Source organism: Terrapene carolina, unplaced genomic scaffold, assembly GCF_002925995.2.
Source record: "Terrapene carolina triunguis isolate 2854851 unplaced genomic scaffold, T_m_triunguis-2.0 Scaffold62, whole genome shotgun sequence".
NCBI classification, from domain to species: domain Eukaryota; kingdom Metazoa; phylum Chordata; order Testudines; family Emydidae; genus Terrapene; species Terrapene triunguis.
In genome coordinates this window covers 48414163-48430361 of record NW_020664413.1, presented here as the reverse complement: position 1 = coordinate 48430361, position 16199 = coordinate 48414163, and the positions used below count along the sequence as shown (strand labels likewise).

The window sequence follows — 16199 nt, the reverse complement described above, 5'->3', positions numbered from 1 at the left end:
TAACAGGCAAAGTCTACCTATGTAACAGAGACAATCAAAAACATCTTCTGGTTTCTTGAAAGATCGTGTGCAACATTCTGTTCACACAAATAGATCCAAATATTTTTTAAATGTTGTAATAACAAACTTTGATGCTTCTCAACCAACCACATTTACTCATATTTTAGTGATATTCAGTGAAGGAGATAGATGGAGATGACATTCCATCCTGGCTGTACAGATTCAAGATCCTTTTTCTGTATGCACAGTGCACTTTGGGTCTAATCCAACGTCCACTGAAGTCAAAGGGAGTCCTCTAAGTGACTTCAATGGGCATTGGTATAGGCCCTATTCTTTAGGATTTCCTTAAATTCATGGTAAAAAATTAACATATTTCAGCCTTGAAAAATGATTTTCCTTCTCTATCATTCTTTAAGAAGGCCTCTTGGTTGCAATGTTTTGATGACATTAGTTACTATTGTCTGCATTGTTTTAAGACAACATTCCATTTGCAGTTCACTCATGCATTCAACCTCCTCCTATTTTGTTCACTGTGCATCTCTGATTTCCTCACAACTTTCCAAAATACTTTCAAAGTTAGTGAATATAAAATTGAATCAATCTCAATTCTAATTTGTTTTAGGTGGGCTGTCTTTGTTGATGATGCTGGAACAATTTATTTCAATAATTAATCCATGATAAAACTCTATACAAACCAGTAGCATCTAATTTTTAAAAGACTGTTGGCAGAAGAATCAACTAATTATCCTGAATATGGATGAATCAGCCTTAATTTCACTTTCAAGAGCTGAAACTTTGTCATGTTCATTTGATCTGCTGGAATTCAATTTAATTGATGGAGTGTCATTCTACAAATTGTAAATGGATTGTCTTTGGAGTCTTTCATACATGTTATACTATACTTTTCTGTTCTCTTGTGTTCTTATTCGGTTCAAAATCTTGGGTAGAAACACCAGTTTTTCAAGATTAATAACCCTCTAGCTATCAAAAGAAGAATAACTTTAATGTATTATAAAGTAAGGAAAGTCCCAAGCCATACAGAGCAGATCTAGATTAGGATCTGGATCTGAATTTTTCCAATATGTGGGATGTTCACATCTGGAAGTTTGGTTCAATATCTATCTAGATTCAGACTTTCCTCAAAGTTTGAATCCCAGATTTTGGTACATGGTATGTGACATATGATTTAACTACCCAGTGTGGTGACTTGGAGTGGCTTACCCTTTCTCCTGGTGTTCCAGGTAACCCATTTGTGCCTGGCTCACCATTAGCACCCTTTTTGCCTTCTTCACCAGGAGGACCACCAGCACCTGGAATACCATTTTCACCCTAGTGACAAAGCAGGAACAAGTGAAAACATATTGTGTGGAGTCAAAACTCTCGCTGAGTTAAATGGAAGTTTTGGCTGGGGTAAGGACTGTATTTGGCCTGTTATTAATAAGCTTGTAAAACATGATGATGCATTAAAGAAATCAGAATATTTAGAAAATCACTTACACGCTCTCCTCGTGCGCCTGGCTCTCCTTTTGCACCGTTCTTACCAGGTTCACCCTAAACAGAACACATTTCCATTACCACTTCTACATAATAGAATATTTCAGTAGTTTGTTAAATAACGATAATAATAAGAAATATATCTCTCAGCATTTAAATTGTCAGCTCATTTTTATGGTTTATCTGTTCACAGGAGTGAAACAGAAGTGGAAGACTCCTACTGGAGCTGGTTATACATCCTCTCTATAAAAGATATGATCCTGTATACCCATACTCAGGTGAGTGCTTCCATTGGGTCAAACCCTAGGTTTCATTCTGTTTTTGCATCACTGGGAGTTTGATGTCAGTTTTGCTTGATGCCAATGGAAATTTGCATTAATAAGGTTTGAGGAATTATGAAGTAATTCTGTCAGGACATGGCACGTTAATTTCAATGTTAATACAAGAATAATTATTTTACACACTATGAGTAGGTTTCATAGGGGCAGGCCCAAGGAAATTCAGAAATAAAAAAGATGAAATTTTTTATATGTAACAATTAGAAATGGATGAATGGGGTGAGTCTAAATCTGAGTAGCCATCCAGATACATCCTTCTACAACCCAAAGTGAGATATAACTATGTCAATAAGGTTCAATACTTGGAATATTTATGGTGGACAAAAATCAGTCATTTTACTATGGCTTTGCAATATATTATTATTACCAACGTTTTTGCTTTGCTGTGGTTTTTCTGTTTTGTTGGTTGGATAATTATAATAGACAATAGCAAAGGGATGGTAGAATTGACTAGGCAAGTTCAAATATATGGGAAATGTCTGAAGGCTTCTAACAGAACTCCCTAAGCCATATTCTTATGTCACATACAGGGAGTCCTCGGACTTATGACGCCTGAGTTACATCGGACGCCACTTACGTCACTTTTCAATTGACTGCCTGTTTCGCCCTTAGGATGCTCGATTTGCATAAAGTTTGCTTGAAATCACTTCCTGGTTGCATTATACTGGTATGGAACGGAAAGGGGTCGCTTCTGATTGGCTTTGAATCAGGAGGGTAGGTTGTTGCCAGGTAGGGTTGTCGCTTGTTTTGATTGGCTCCCGGCTCCGGGCTCAGCCAATCAGAAAGCTTGAACAGTGATTGGCTGAGGCTCAGCACGTGTGCCGTTCGCCCTGGTTTTCTGAGCCTGTTGCCGGCATTCTGAGCAGCATATGTAAGTTTATGTGTTTATTTGAATACAGTGCACAGTAAATACATTGTTGTTGCAACATTATTAATTTATAATTCATTTAGTACAAAAAAACTGGGTTATTGTGGTGAAAACAGTGTATTAAGCCTTGGTTCAGGAATCAATCCCCCCTTCCTACCATTGATTCCTATGGGAAAAGCGTTTTTGACTTACAATGTTTTGACTTACAATGCAATTCTGAGGAACGAATTGTGTCATACGTCTGAGGACTCCCTGTATACCTGTGCAACCCCACTGGTGTTCATGGGTTTGCACTGTTGTAGGTGACAGGGAATTTATCCCCTTGTTTTCTCTTAGTAATGAAAAGAATGTTGGTGACTCACTGGCGTGCCTCTTTGTCCGGGAATTCCATTAATACCTGCCGGACCAGGAGGGCCACGGGCTCCACTCAACCCAGGAGCACCAGGAATACCAGCAGGGCCCTGTGTGGGATTGAAGGACGCTAATATGAATAAAGCATGGTATTACTGAATACTGCATAATCAAAACTGTAACCCCAACCAATAACATAGCAAAAAATGACAATTTGGTGGGATACTTACCGTTTCACCTTTACCACCTGGGTTTCCATCTCTTCCAGGATTGCCCTGGAAAGAAGAAATGATTAATCAATGCTATAACATTGTACTTAAATCCAAAAATTCCATAGCATTTTGCAAACATCAATTTGTATGGCAGTAATCATAACAATATGTTTGTATAACCAGCACAACATTTCCAAGGACTTATGTGATGTTTGTTACTTACAGGAGAACCAGCTGCACCAGCATGACCTTGTGGACCAGGTTCTCCTCTTTGTCCAGGGGTACCATCAGAGCCTGGGGAACCTGGAGCACCAGCTTCACCCTATGAAGAAGATGATATGAGAGCAAATTGAACTCACTCTAGTATTGCTCCCAATGGATAATATTAACATTTTAGCCTCATTACCTCTTCCTCAGCCAGTGCACCTTTGCTGGACCCAGGCAGAATGCTGACACTAGCCTATCCTGAGCAAAGGGGCAGGTAACTGATCCAAGGGAACACAGCGAGCTAGAACTTGGCAATATGTGCTGGGCAGCACTTGCTGAAATACTGCATATTGTCTCATGCAGTTCTAAAGAGTGATAGAAAGCACATTCTGCCTCATACACTATAAGGCATTGTGTCTGTCTCTTTCCTATGCAGGTAGAATGCATCAGAGTACCTTTACCTAGTTGCCAAAGCCCCATCCTGCACCTTACAGTATTCATTAGAGGAACAAGACTGCAATTTAGTCCTTTTAACATAAGAAAAGAAATAAAAAAGAGCACATAATTTGTATATTTAACATGGAGGAGCAGAGAGATGCTCCAGAGAAGAAGGGCTAAAAAAGGAGAAGGGCAAATAAATCAACAGTTACAAGGACAGTGATGTGCACAGGGGTGAGCTTCACACTGGATTATTTTATTACTTGTATTGTAAATGTGCCTAGAGGTCAGCATGAAAATATCCTGGAGAAACTTCCAAAACATATGCAGAAGTGAGAGATGTTCCAGGCCTGGGGACAAATCCTCATAGCATTCACATGCATTGGTTGCAATGGCAGTGCTTGTGAGAGTGAAGTGAGCATGATTTGCCTAATTCTGTGTATGAAAATACATCAGCTATAGACCTCCAAGAAATGTGATAGCGGCCTGACAGTGAGGCATATGCCATATGGTGAAATAGATCTTCAAATAGATACCTTAGCACCCGAAGAGCCGGGAAATCCTGCAGTTCCGGGAGGGCCAGGGGGACCCTTAAATAAAGAAGGCAAAGTTATTATTACAAGAGGTGAAGGTCATATGGAATGAAACTTAATTTGAAAATAAACCTGACTGTGAGAGGTTTTTTCTGTCATGAAAAAAGAAACATCTGGCAAAATATCAAGAAATGTGAGTCATACTCTAGAAGATGAAATGTGGCTGTTTTTAAAATATCACACCTGTACTTTAGTTACCCTTATTCAATGTACATTTTCAATCAGATGTGGATGTTTTTGTAACTGAATAATTTCAGTTTGAAAAGTATGACTATCGAGATGATATTGCACAAAATATTTTAACAGATCACTTGAATGAAAGCATGTGAGAGGGAAAAGAGGAGAATATGGTTGCTACTATTACAGTTTCTAAGTAGTTGGAAAAATAAAAATGTTGGGCTACCTTATGGTTTATATGAGTTGGGCTAACTCATGGTTTATATGGCCCATTGAAACCAAATGAGCCATTGTGAAGCATCAAAGGACAAAGACTTTGTTGATTGTTCTCCCCCACATTCATGAAGAGGGGGCTTGCGTGTGAACTCATCCCATCAGCTTGAACTCTGGGGGAAGGGAATAAAAATGCCTGACAAAAAGGAACTATATCATGATGCTGCTTGGAATTTGGAGAGGGCAATGTTTCTAAGCATAAGCAAGGGATCACCAACTGCTTGGCTTGTGCTAGCCATAAAGGACATATAGAGCTTGCATATTATAGCAGCTACTATTATCTTTTGGAACCTAAGACTGTATCTTATTTGTGTGTGTCTGTTTACCTGCTTTAACCTTGTAAATAATCATCTTATTTCTTTTTCTTAGTTAATAACTCTTTAGTTAGTATTATAGGACTGGCTACAAGCATTGTCTTTGGTTTGAGATCTGAGGTACAATTGACCTGCAGTAAATGACTGGTCCTTTGGGACTGGGAGTATCCAGAATATTGTTGTGATTTTAGGTGTAAGGGTCAATCTATCACAAAGGCAAGATAGATAGGAGTTCACACTTGTTACTTGGTTGATGAAATCTAATTATAGAACATACAACCAGTTTGGGGTTTGTGCCTTGCTCCTTGACAGTCTGCCCTGAGGTTGGCACTCTTGCTCATGAGCTACTCTAGACAGCTTGACATCATGATCTAGCGCTAGGGCTGAGTGACTTATATGATGAAATCATTCAAAATTTGGCCCATATAAAGAGTTTCCATTATCTTCGTCAGTAAATAATTAGAGAAAAGTTTGGATATACATACACATCCTTTTGATTTACAGGATCATGATTTCTCTTATTTTCTTTTTATTCTTCATCAAAAATAAAGGTTTTTTGTTTCAATCATAATAGCAAGCGTAAAGTTATTGAAAATTATAATTGCCTAAGACACTATTCATAAGGCAAACCATGTCCAATTAAAGGGTGGCATTGTAGCCCATCAAGCACATGGGGAAGAGAAAAATAGTTAAGCAATACAATAGTTAAGGGAAAACAATAATTAAGTTTCTTACAGGTTGTCCAGATGTTCCCGGAGTACCATCATTACCACGGGCGCCCTACCAAAAGAATACAACATAATCACATACTATACATTCTCTTTGGGGCTGAAAAGCCAAGGATTTTGATATTGGACAACGATATTGACTTTCAAACCATGTTTCTGCATGTCCATACATTCCTATATATTTTATTATGGCACACACAATTCCTCAGGTATGGGTGCCTACTATGTTAAATAACAATAGTAGTAGTAGTAGTAATACTAATATCCAAAAGGTGCCTATCAATTGTACATGCACTTTGCTGTAATAAGAAGATAGTGGTATACAAGGAAATATGTTATTAGACACCACTAATTCTTTAATGCATAGCAATCATGCTTAATAGAGCAAAACATAATGTGTGTGAGCTGTACTTTAGATTAAATAAATAAGACAGCAATAAATGTCATGCATTCTAGAATGACTATAGCTTACAAACACAGAGAAAGGATAAAATGTGGCACAAAAGAACTAACAATGATTTAAGGCCTGTTACCTCTGCTGTAGATGTATCAGACATCTTCATTGCTCAGTACATTGTGCACTAGCATAAACAGTCCCTGTTCTGTTATATTTTAGGTTGAGACTTGTTTGCATTAGCTGGCGTTAATTATGACCTCCCCTTCTAGTCCAAGCTGGGACACCACAGTCTCACTCTTCTCCACAGCAGTCACTTTGTTTAGTTAGTCTTCCAATGCTGACCTCTACTCCATCCTGCCCACTCGGTTGGCTGAACTTATACCCTCAAAGTATAATATATTAGCATACAATATAAAGAAGAACTTGTTAAGGACACATTGCATGTAGCAAATCTGTATGCCCTTTACTACAACCTTTGATCTTTGGCTGGTAAATTTTCATGACGATTTTGCAGAAACTATATATTCTGCCATATCCTCCTATACACTATTTGCTGTACTACATCTAACGTAGACTGTAAGCTCTGTGAGTCAGGGAGCTTTTATTTTGTGTGTCTATGAAGCATGATGTGCACCTGTTGGGTCATGCAACAGAAATAATAGCAATCCTGTAGTTTTGTTCCAATTACTTACAGCGGAACCAGGAGATCCTGATCTTCCCCTTTCACCAGCTGGACCTCGTGGACCCTAAAGAACATACAATTATTAATTTGGACGACAGATTTTCAAAGACACCATGTAACAAACAACAAGAAGAAAACTATTTTGCTTAGAAATGTTTCAATGGAGCTGTCTGCATGGGTAAGTAGTACTCAGTGTGTGTAAAGGGTGGCAGGATCAAGCTCTTAAGGAATAAAGTCAAAAGGGAGCTGAAGATAGTAAGAAATACTAAGCAGAAAAAGTATCAGTTACTGTAACTTCTAATTAAATGATAATGAAAAAAATTACCATTGGCCCAGGTGATCCATTTGCTCCAGGAAGACCATTTTCACCCTGTTATATAAAGAGAATATCAGGTTTTGACAGAATTAACCTTTATTACCATATTTCATTAGTGATCTCCTGTAGGGATGACACACAGTAACAAGCAAGGTCCCAATCCTCTGAGAAGCTAAACATCTTCTGTGAGGTATTCAGTTTCTTCAGATTCTACTGAAGTCAATGGGGATTGAGAAGTCTCAACAACCTCAGGCACAAAATATTAAAACAGAAAGGCTTGGGGCCCAATCCATCATTGTGTTACTTCAGTTCTACATGGCTGTAATTCCATTAAAATCAATTGAGTTACTCTGGCATTAAGCTGGTGTAACACAGAGGTGAACTGGGCCTGAAGTGTATCAGTAAAGCATCTATTTAAAGTAATAAAGTTGAACATACTCTTCAGTCATGGGAATCTCCATCTTTTCTGTCTGTTACTGTTATAAAATCAGATGAGATATGCTGCAATTGCAGACAACAGACTCCCCTAGAGTAACTGATTATTTATATGGACATGATCAGCCAGGACTTAAAAAGCGTAAGTGGTTTTACAGAAGCAAATATGCAAAATACAGTTATGTTATTGATTCAGAGTAAAATTACATACTTTCTAGAGGCTGCAACAAAGTCACTTTACCTTCAGACCAGGCGCACCACTATCACCTTTGGCGCCATCTCTTCCATCAAAGCCCTAAGGGAACCAAAAATAACATACATTTCATTTGTACTTTGAAACCCTGATAATCCTTGATCAATACTGAACTTCAAGTGCATCCTTTTTTTTTTAACCTGAAAAGCTAACAACAAATCTTACATTGTAGGAAAATGGCTTATATTTGTTTAAATAGTAATACACCAGAAAATCAAAATAGCTTTAACGACTCCTGTTGTAAAATGTTACAGGAACATAAAAATGCAAAAGATGATCAGTGCATGATTAGAAATAGACTGTGAACTCCTTATTACATAGGTGAGAATTTAGTGCCACGGATAGTCCCATTGATTTCACAAGGACTGCTCATGTGGGTAACTGCTCAACAATGTAAATATGGGGATCAAAATTTGGCTCGTAATTAAGAATACATTCCAGGTAATTTATTTGTCATCAGTATTAATGGTAACTCAATGGTAAATCTAAATAAGCAGAGATGGGACAAAGGGGCACATTTTGAACCAGATCAGAACTTTCCCTAAGTGTAGGGTGTTCATGGCCAGGGTTTTAGATTTTCAAAAGGCCCATTACTGAGAGAAGAGCCAGTTGTGAAGTTCAGATCTGAACTTTCCAAAAGTTCTGCAAAGGGGAGTGCTTGTGCCCGTTGCATAATGATTCAGTTGGAGTATTTCACTCAAAAATACTCTTACAATAATACTTACTCTGTGACCTTTCATTCCATTGAATCCAGGCATACCAGGGGGTCCTTTGTGGCCCTAAACATATAAGCGTAAAAGACTATGTAAATTAGAAATATGGCGAAGTAATGAAGCACATAAACTAATATATATTAAGTAGCATAGTCAGTCTGGTGGTATTGTTAACAAAATGCAAAATCAATAATAAGTTGGTTTTTCATTCAGAAGAGCTCTCTCAGGGCTCTTTCTTACCGCTGGTCCAGGTAATCCACGCTCACCAGTTCTGCCTGGTCTTCCAGATTCTCCCTATGGACAGAATAAACAGTTTTGCTCTGTTACTACTTCAGTTTCTGGCAAAGAACTAGTAATACAGGACTAAACAGACCTTGGAATAAGCTGCTGCAACTCTCATTGACATCAATGGGTGGAGGGGGTCACATCAGTTTATGCCAGGGTGAAATCTGTCTCATAGCACAATTTTGTCTTTACATTAGAAGCCCGTCACAGCTCATGATCCATTCTCATCAAATGTTTTGATGAACAAGGAGTACGTTCCAGTCTTAGCCACACTATTCTTTGTAGAAATGGTGGCATCACAGAAGCTTCATGATGCCTCTGATATTTACCACACATAGAGAAACAGTCAAAAGGGACAAAGACTTTTATTGACTGATTGTGTCTCTCTGTACGATAGCCATGCAAAATAATCTATCTGGTGTTGTGAGCCAACACCTGGTCTTTCATGACAATAGAACCCATTTCCCAAAGATTCAAAGTTAATGTGGCTCAGAACAAGATTTCAGGCACATATCAAAAGTAGGTTCTATCCTATCTTTATCACTGCCTGTCTATTTATGGCCTGATCCAAACCTCATTAAACTTAATGGGAGTCATCCATTGACTGCACTGGGCTATGGATCAGGCCGTTAATGAGTTCAGTGCCAGGTGTCAAGTATGTAAGATCTTCGCATAAAATAGAGGTGACAAATATGAAGGGCTGCATATTGGGATCTAGAAAAAAAATCAATGTATCTCCTTAGCACACTCTGGGGAAATGATCAACCCCCCCAAACAAACATAAAAGCTTGGAACTACAATAGAAGCACAGACACTCTAAGTTGTTAACCCACAAATAGTAAACTAAACTATGGGTTACAACTAAAACTGGCCAATGCAAAGTAATTCACAGCAACTGTCAAATCAGCCACTCAGTCCTGACCTCACTTATGGTGCCTACGTATTATTTACGATATGTGTAATAAGGGGCCGGAGATTGTCACAACTCCTCTGGAAAGGAGACATTTCATACCAAGTTTTAATCGAGAGCAAATTTTTACAGACATATTATGAAATGTACAAATCAGGGGATTACATGTGATAGCCTGAAAGATACTTAAACAGAGTGGTACCAATAGACACTGCTTTAATAACACTATGCAGGAATTTTGATCCTCCTCCATTACATACTGTAACATTGAACTTACATCTTTTCCTGGGGGACCTGCTGGGCCTAGTAATCCTGGGGGTCCTGGAGGTCCCTGAAAACAAAATAAAGATGAATTTCCTTCCATCATGTACAAATAAAAATTGTATTAAAAAGTCATGAACTATTCGCACAGCTGCAATACACAGGTTTGGTAAATACAGTGGGTAGTCATTCAGGGTTAAATCCACCCAGTGGGGAGGTCTGGCCCATGTGACAGGGGTGGACAAAGGGGCATTTGACTAACTGCACTCCACAGAGTGGGTCTCTCTATGGCTCCAAATAAGCCAGTGCAGAAGGGTTTCAAAACAGGGCAGAATTGGACTAGTGGGTCATACGTTTGTGACTATGTAGATCCAGGAATCAGAAACCTGCTGCCCATGAGTTGGAACAGTGGCCAAGGAGGGAATGCATTGCAGCTACACAGGCAACACATAGATAGCAGGGTTAATTCCATCCCTAAACCCTCACGTAGTTTACTGCTTAATGCCCACTCTGACTGGAGCAGGGGGACTTTCACTTCTAGGGATTAAAAGGATTATTGGGCGTGTAATTTGGCATAGTCCATTGAAATCAACACAGCTAAGAGGATTTACCAGCATCACCATGTATGCAATCACTATTTTTAGACCTCTATTCAACCCTGCCTAGGTTTTTGTCCTATCTAGTATTCAGCTGATGTGGGTTTAAACTATTCCATAAATGTTAAATGCATCACAGATATATTCTTCCTGTTACTATTTGTGGTAGGCCTATGAAAAGCAGTAACTAGCTAAATGTCATAGATTGTTTAATCAAGTTCCAGTCACTTTTGTGAGCCCACAGGAGTGAAATGAGAGATTTGTATCTGAATGTGTGAACTAATGGATAAATCTCAGCCAAATAGGAGAGGAATTTGATCAGCAATGAAAAAGAGAATTTGCAATGGATTTAATGGTTCTAAGGGTTTCCAAAATTGTCTCTATTTTCGTGAGCAAAAATGGTTTGCATCAAATACTGCTCATCCCTAATGGTTAGTGCACCATAGAACTGAATTTGGTCCATAATGAATATGTACATAGCGAATTGCTTCTCTGCAGGTCTTCCTTTCATAAAGCCTGATCCAAATCCCATTGAAGTCAATGGAAGGATTACCATTGACTTCAATGGGCTTTGGATCAGACCCAAAGTGTAGTAATTTTTCCTACATGCATTCATATGGATTATTAACATTCTACTGAAAAGTCTGGTGTGACTTGTTTCTTTGTTTAAAAGGTTGAACAAATAAAGTTGCATAGACTATATTCCTTCTACCATTCATTTCTTAAGGGATCAATCCTAATGTCCTTACTCAGGCAAGGTAAGCGTATGTCTATGGACAGCTTGCAAGAACATGACTTTTAAGTGCATAGTAATGTAAAGTGATACTTACAGAAGGGCCAGGTTGTCCAGGCTCACCAGGGGAACCTTGGTATCCATGACCACCCTGATATGTAGAAGAACACAGCTGAGAAATCACTGTTTTTTTCCCCAGGAGGTTGCTACATATTGCAATACCTTCATAATCATAATAAATAATTCACCCAGAACAATTACTGAACAACCAGAGGGAAGCAAACTGACAGATCAAATAATCAATTGAGCAATATGGATTGAAACTACTCCACTAAATGGAAATCCACATTAAAAAACCCAAAGCTCATAGCATATTGCTGTACATGCACTGGAATTTCCAGATTCACTTTAGATGACTAGGGCTGTTAAATTTATGTATGAATTAAGAGACTGGAGCATTATCAGTGAATCATAAGTAAAATTAGAATTTAAGCATCATTAGGGATCATAGTCTATGTCGATTTACATGCCATATAATTCCACTGATTTCAGTGGGAATGCATAGGGTCTAAGTAAGGGCAGAATCTGATATTGAGTCATTTGTTCCTGAGGTTATATTACAGACCAATAAAAGAACACAACATAGTCATAAAATTCTCAGCATCTAGATTTGTTGGTTGAAAACGTGCCCAAATTCAAGGAGGGAGAACAGGGGCTGTATATTTCAGGGGATAAGATGTACATAGCAAGACTGAATTTTACTTACGGGTGAGCCTGGTTGACCAGGTGGGCCAGGCAGGCCAGGTGGGCCGGGCATTCCTGGAACTTGCTAAAATGTATATATAAAAATAGTAATTAAATCAAAATCTATTTATAATCGTTATTAGGATCATAACCATAGGCAGGGTTGACAATAAAAGACAATTCAGTATAGATGCCTATTGCTGTAGAGCAGAAGTCTGCAATGAAATATAGTAGAGATGGTGGAAAATTTCCTATCAGTAATGAGAGAACTGTAATAAATTTTAACCTTAGTATCTTAGAGAAACCCAGCAGAAAGAGAATGTACTTTCACTGTATGACTGTACAGTGTATTTTGATTGTGGCTCATAATCTCCAGCATTTACAATCTCTCCAGGAAAGACTTAAATCAAATTTGTTTGGTGTTTTGCAGTGGCATACTGCAGTCATACAATACAGGTTCTGCCTAAACTGATTCAGAAGGGGGTCCTTTTGATTCCACCCCTTTACTCCAGGTTAATATTTCTTTCCTCTAGACATTTAAACCCCAAAAGGATGTTGTTATATTGCCTTTTGTCCAGCTAAAATGAAGGATAAACCACTTGCTCTAAGGCAAGTATCAAGGACATTTCATAAATCTGCTGCAAGGAATATTCCTAGGGTAAAAGAGTATCAGCTTCCTTAATGGACCCAAGGACCTCATCTCCTCAATGCAAATGAGTTCTATTAGTCTGGACACAGTTAGGTGCAAGAGGGCTCCTAAACCCAGGCCCCACTATGGTGGAGCCAAATGGTGCCAGTAAACCTGCAGGATATTCTACCTGTGCTACTTTTGGATTTCTATAACTAATTTGAGAGTAAAATCAGCATTTGTTAGATGCTAATTTCTTCTCTCTGTATGCTTGGTATTACATGCACATGTACAATCCATTAGGGCAGGATGTGCTTTGGCAACATAACCTTCATGCTGTGAAAAGGTTTATGCCCTGTACACCTTTTTGGACTTCTAACTGTTTAATTTATATTTCTGATACTTGGCAGGGATTCATGAATGTTAGCCAATGCACTGATTTTCTTAAGTGGTACAATACTACACCATAAAAATTAAATGACATCTGGGGTAGTCAAAGGACATAGTGGACTACATTCTGCTCTTCGTATGAAATAACTCTTGTGAACTCAGTGGAGTTATTTCAGATTTAAACTGGTGCAAGTGACAGCAAAATTAGTCCCAGAAAATTACAAGTATGTTAATATTGCATGTTAAATACCTATAAGTTAAGTAGCAACAAACAAGGAAGCATGCAGCAACATGAGGAAAAAACTGTAAGTTTTGCTTATGTTTTGCTAGACCTGCATTCAGTTGTTCAAATAAAAAAATTTCTTCAGTTAAGCTTTAGTTGATGTGGTAGAGTCAATACAGTGGGCGTATCTGAGTTATAACAGAAGTAATATACTCCATAGCATAGGAAATATATTCCATGCTTTAGAGCATGGATTCTATATTATATAGCAGAGGAAAAATATTCCATGATGTAAAGAATAGATGATATATTCCACAGCAGAGGAAATATGTTCTATGACTTACAGCATAGATAATATACTTCACAGAACAGGTAATATTCCATGATTTACAACACAGGAAATATATTTCACATCAACTTCATTTTCACTACAGTAGATTAATCCAACCACTATAAATACTATTTCACATATTTGTCCAGATTTGATAAAGAAAATCGCAGTAGTAGTTGTGTCTCAATCATAAAGTATACCTAATGGCTTTGAACTGTGTCAGTCTACTTGCTCATATCATTACATGTATGATTATTAGAACTAATTTAACATGAAAGGAAATTGGACTGGTGCTGCATCCATGTGTGGCTACAAACTGAACAAAACATGTTATTTTTCAAAGTACACATGAGGAAATAAATCCATAGTTAAGAATGACATTTGCTTGTTAGCATTGTCTCCAAACTGTGAATAAATGGGAATTGTTTAGCTGTAAAATATGGTTGGTTCAGAGAAACAGTAAGAGAACAGTTATGTAAGGGAAATGAAAGCCAATGAGGAGAAATTGACATGTACCGTTAAAAGACCAACAAACATGCAGTGAAAGGACATAGTAATAACAATGGTGGAGAGATGTGTGGATAATGAAATACCAGTCATGGTTAACCACCTATAAGGAAAATATATTTGAACTAAAGATAAGTCCATTACCCTTTCCAACTACTTGGATTAGGTATTTACCTGAATTAACAGCAAGAATTTAGTAAAACAAAAATCAAATGCTGTTGAGATTTATAATACATACAGAATAGCATGTTTAGATGTGTCTGTTATTCACATCACATCACTTTATTCTATGATGCAGTGTAAAACAATTTGACAGGACACAGTATGGCAAAAACAGACAGCAAAGGATGTAGGCCAGGGGTCGGCAACCTTTCAGAAGTGGGGTGCCAAGTCTTCATTTATTCACTGTAATTTAAGGTTCGAGTGCCAGTAATACATTTTAATGTTTTAGAAGGTCTCTTTCTATATGTCTATATTATATAATTAAACTATTATTGTATGTAAAGTAAATAATAGTGCAGCGAGGTGAGTGGGGACGGCGGCTGGTATCCCAGGCCGGCAGTGGGCTGAGCGGGGCCGGTGGCCAGGACCCCGGCTGGCACGGGGCCGGTGGCCGGAACCCCAGACTGGCAGCAGAGTGCCACTAAAAATCAGCTCGCGTGCCACCTTTGGCACACGTGCCACAGGTTGCCGACCCCTGATGTAGGCTATTCAATCAGGTTAAAAACATGCCCCTTGTCCAGTGAACCATATATGAGAAATATAAGTTCTTTAATATAAATGCCAAAATACAGTGTAGAAACCATGTCTGTTGAACTACAGTGTATCTCTGTTATCTCTGTGGTTCAGCACATCTCATGTTAGGAAGCCAAGTAGCAGAATGTAGATGATATGATAAGCTGTGAGTAAAATCTGTAAGGAACTGCAAATGAATGAATGAACGAATGAACAAATGAGTGAGGTAGAAACAAATGAGAGAAAACAAAACTGAGAAAATAATGAACTGCAGTTCAGTAAAAAGAAGTCTACCATTCATTCAATACGATGATCTGATGGAACCCAGAGAAATAACATGTTTGTTTGGTGCTGCTTTCATCTGGTACACCATGTGACATACAATCCTTCTTATGTAGACTAGGAAATAATGATTGTAGCTAATGAAGCAGCAACCAATTTCAGATAATAGTTCACAATGTCCATTAGAGATTGCACAGTATTCCATGACTCTGTCAGAAGGCACTTGTATCTATCAATGGAATATCACTGTTGTAAGGACACTCCATGTTAGCTGTGATGAATGACCTTACAAACCTAGTACATAAAAAGAAAATTAAGCAGATATGTTTTCTAGATGAACTTTATGAAGGAAGTAACTCATACATGTGATTGTTTCATCCAACATGTGTTTGAGCTAATAAAAAAAATATTGAAAAGTTTGTGCCAGGCCTAATGGGCAGATTCAGCATCCTTAGTGCATAGTCTGAAGCGCTGTGGATAACAAAGAACACAGTAGGATGCTCTGGCTGCATCTGGGACAAAAGGAAGACAATAAAAGGAATATATTGGTTTGCCATAGAGCAATATTTGAACTGTGGAAATACAAACTGGGATAGAGGATTATATTGAGCATGAATGGTCTTGAATGCTGTCGGAAAGAAGAAGGGGAAGGGAGAGATAAAAGCATTCAGGGTGGGGGAGAGAAAAGCAGTTGGGGAAGAATAATGAGAGGTAGAAAATGGAAGAGGCAGGGAACAAAGGTGAGGAGAATATAGAAAGGAGAAGAGATGAAAATAAGGAAAGAG

At 38.2% G+C, this 16199-nt stretch overlaps 1 protein-coding gene across 1 annotated transcript in view; it reads right to left on the bottom strand.

Moving 5' to 3' along the window:
* COL3A1 (collagen type III alpha 1 chain) overlaps positions 1-16199 on the bottom strand; it is a 70856-nt gene that overhangs the window by 24283 nt on the left and 30374 nt on the right. The window contains exons 6-20 of the mRNA XM_024198087.3: positions 12341-12403; positions 11672-11725; positions 10262-10315; positions 9030-9083; positions 8802-8855; positions 8065-8118; positions 7398-7442; positions 7083-7136; positions 6001-6045; positions 4445-4498; positions 3487-3585; positions 3282-3326; positions 3063-3161; positions 1498-1551; positions 1222-1329 (exon numbers count right to left, since the gene is read on the bottom strand). Coding sequence (XP_024053855.1) covers positions 1222-1329; positions 1498-1551; positions 3063-3161; positions 3282-3326; positions 3487-3585; positions 4445-4498; positions 6001-6045; positions 7083-7136; positions 7398-7442; positions 8065-8118; positions 8802-8855; positions 9030-9083; positions 10262-10315; positions 11672-11725; positions 12341-12403 — 936 coding nt within the window. The remainder of the gene's footprint in view (positions 1-1221; positions 1330-1497; positions 1552-3062; positions 3162-3281; positions 3327-3486; positions 3586-4444; positions 4499-6000; positions 6046-7082; positions 7137-7397; positions 7443-8064; positions 8119-8801; positions 8856-9029; positions 9084-10261; positions 10316-11671; positions 11726-12340; positions 12404-16199) is intronic.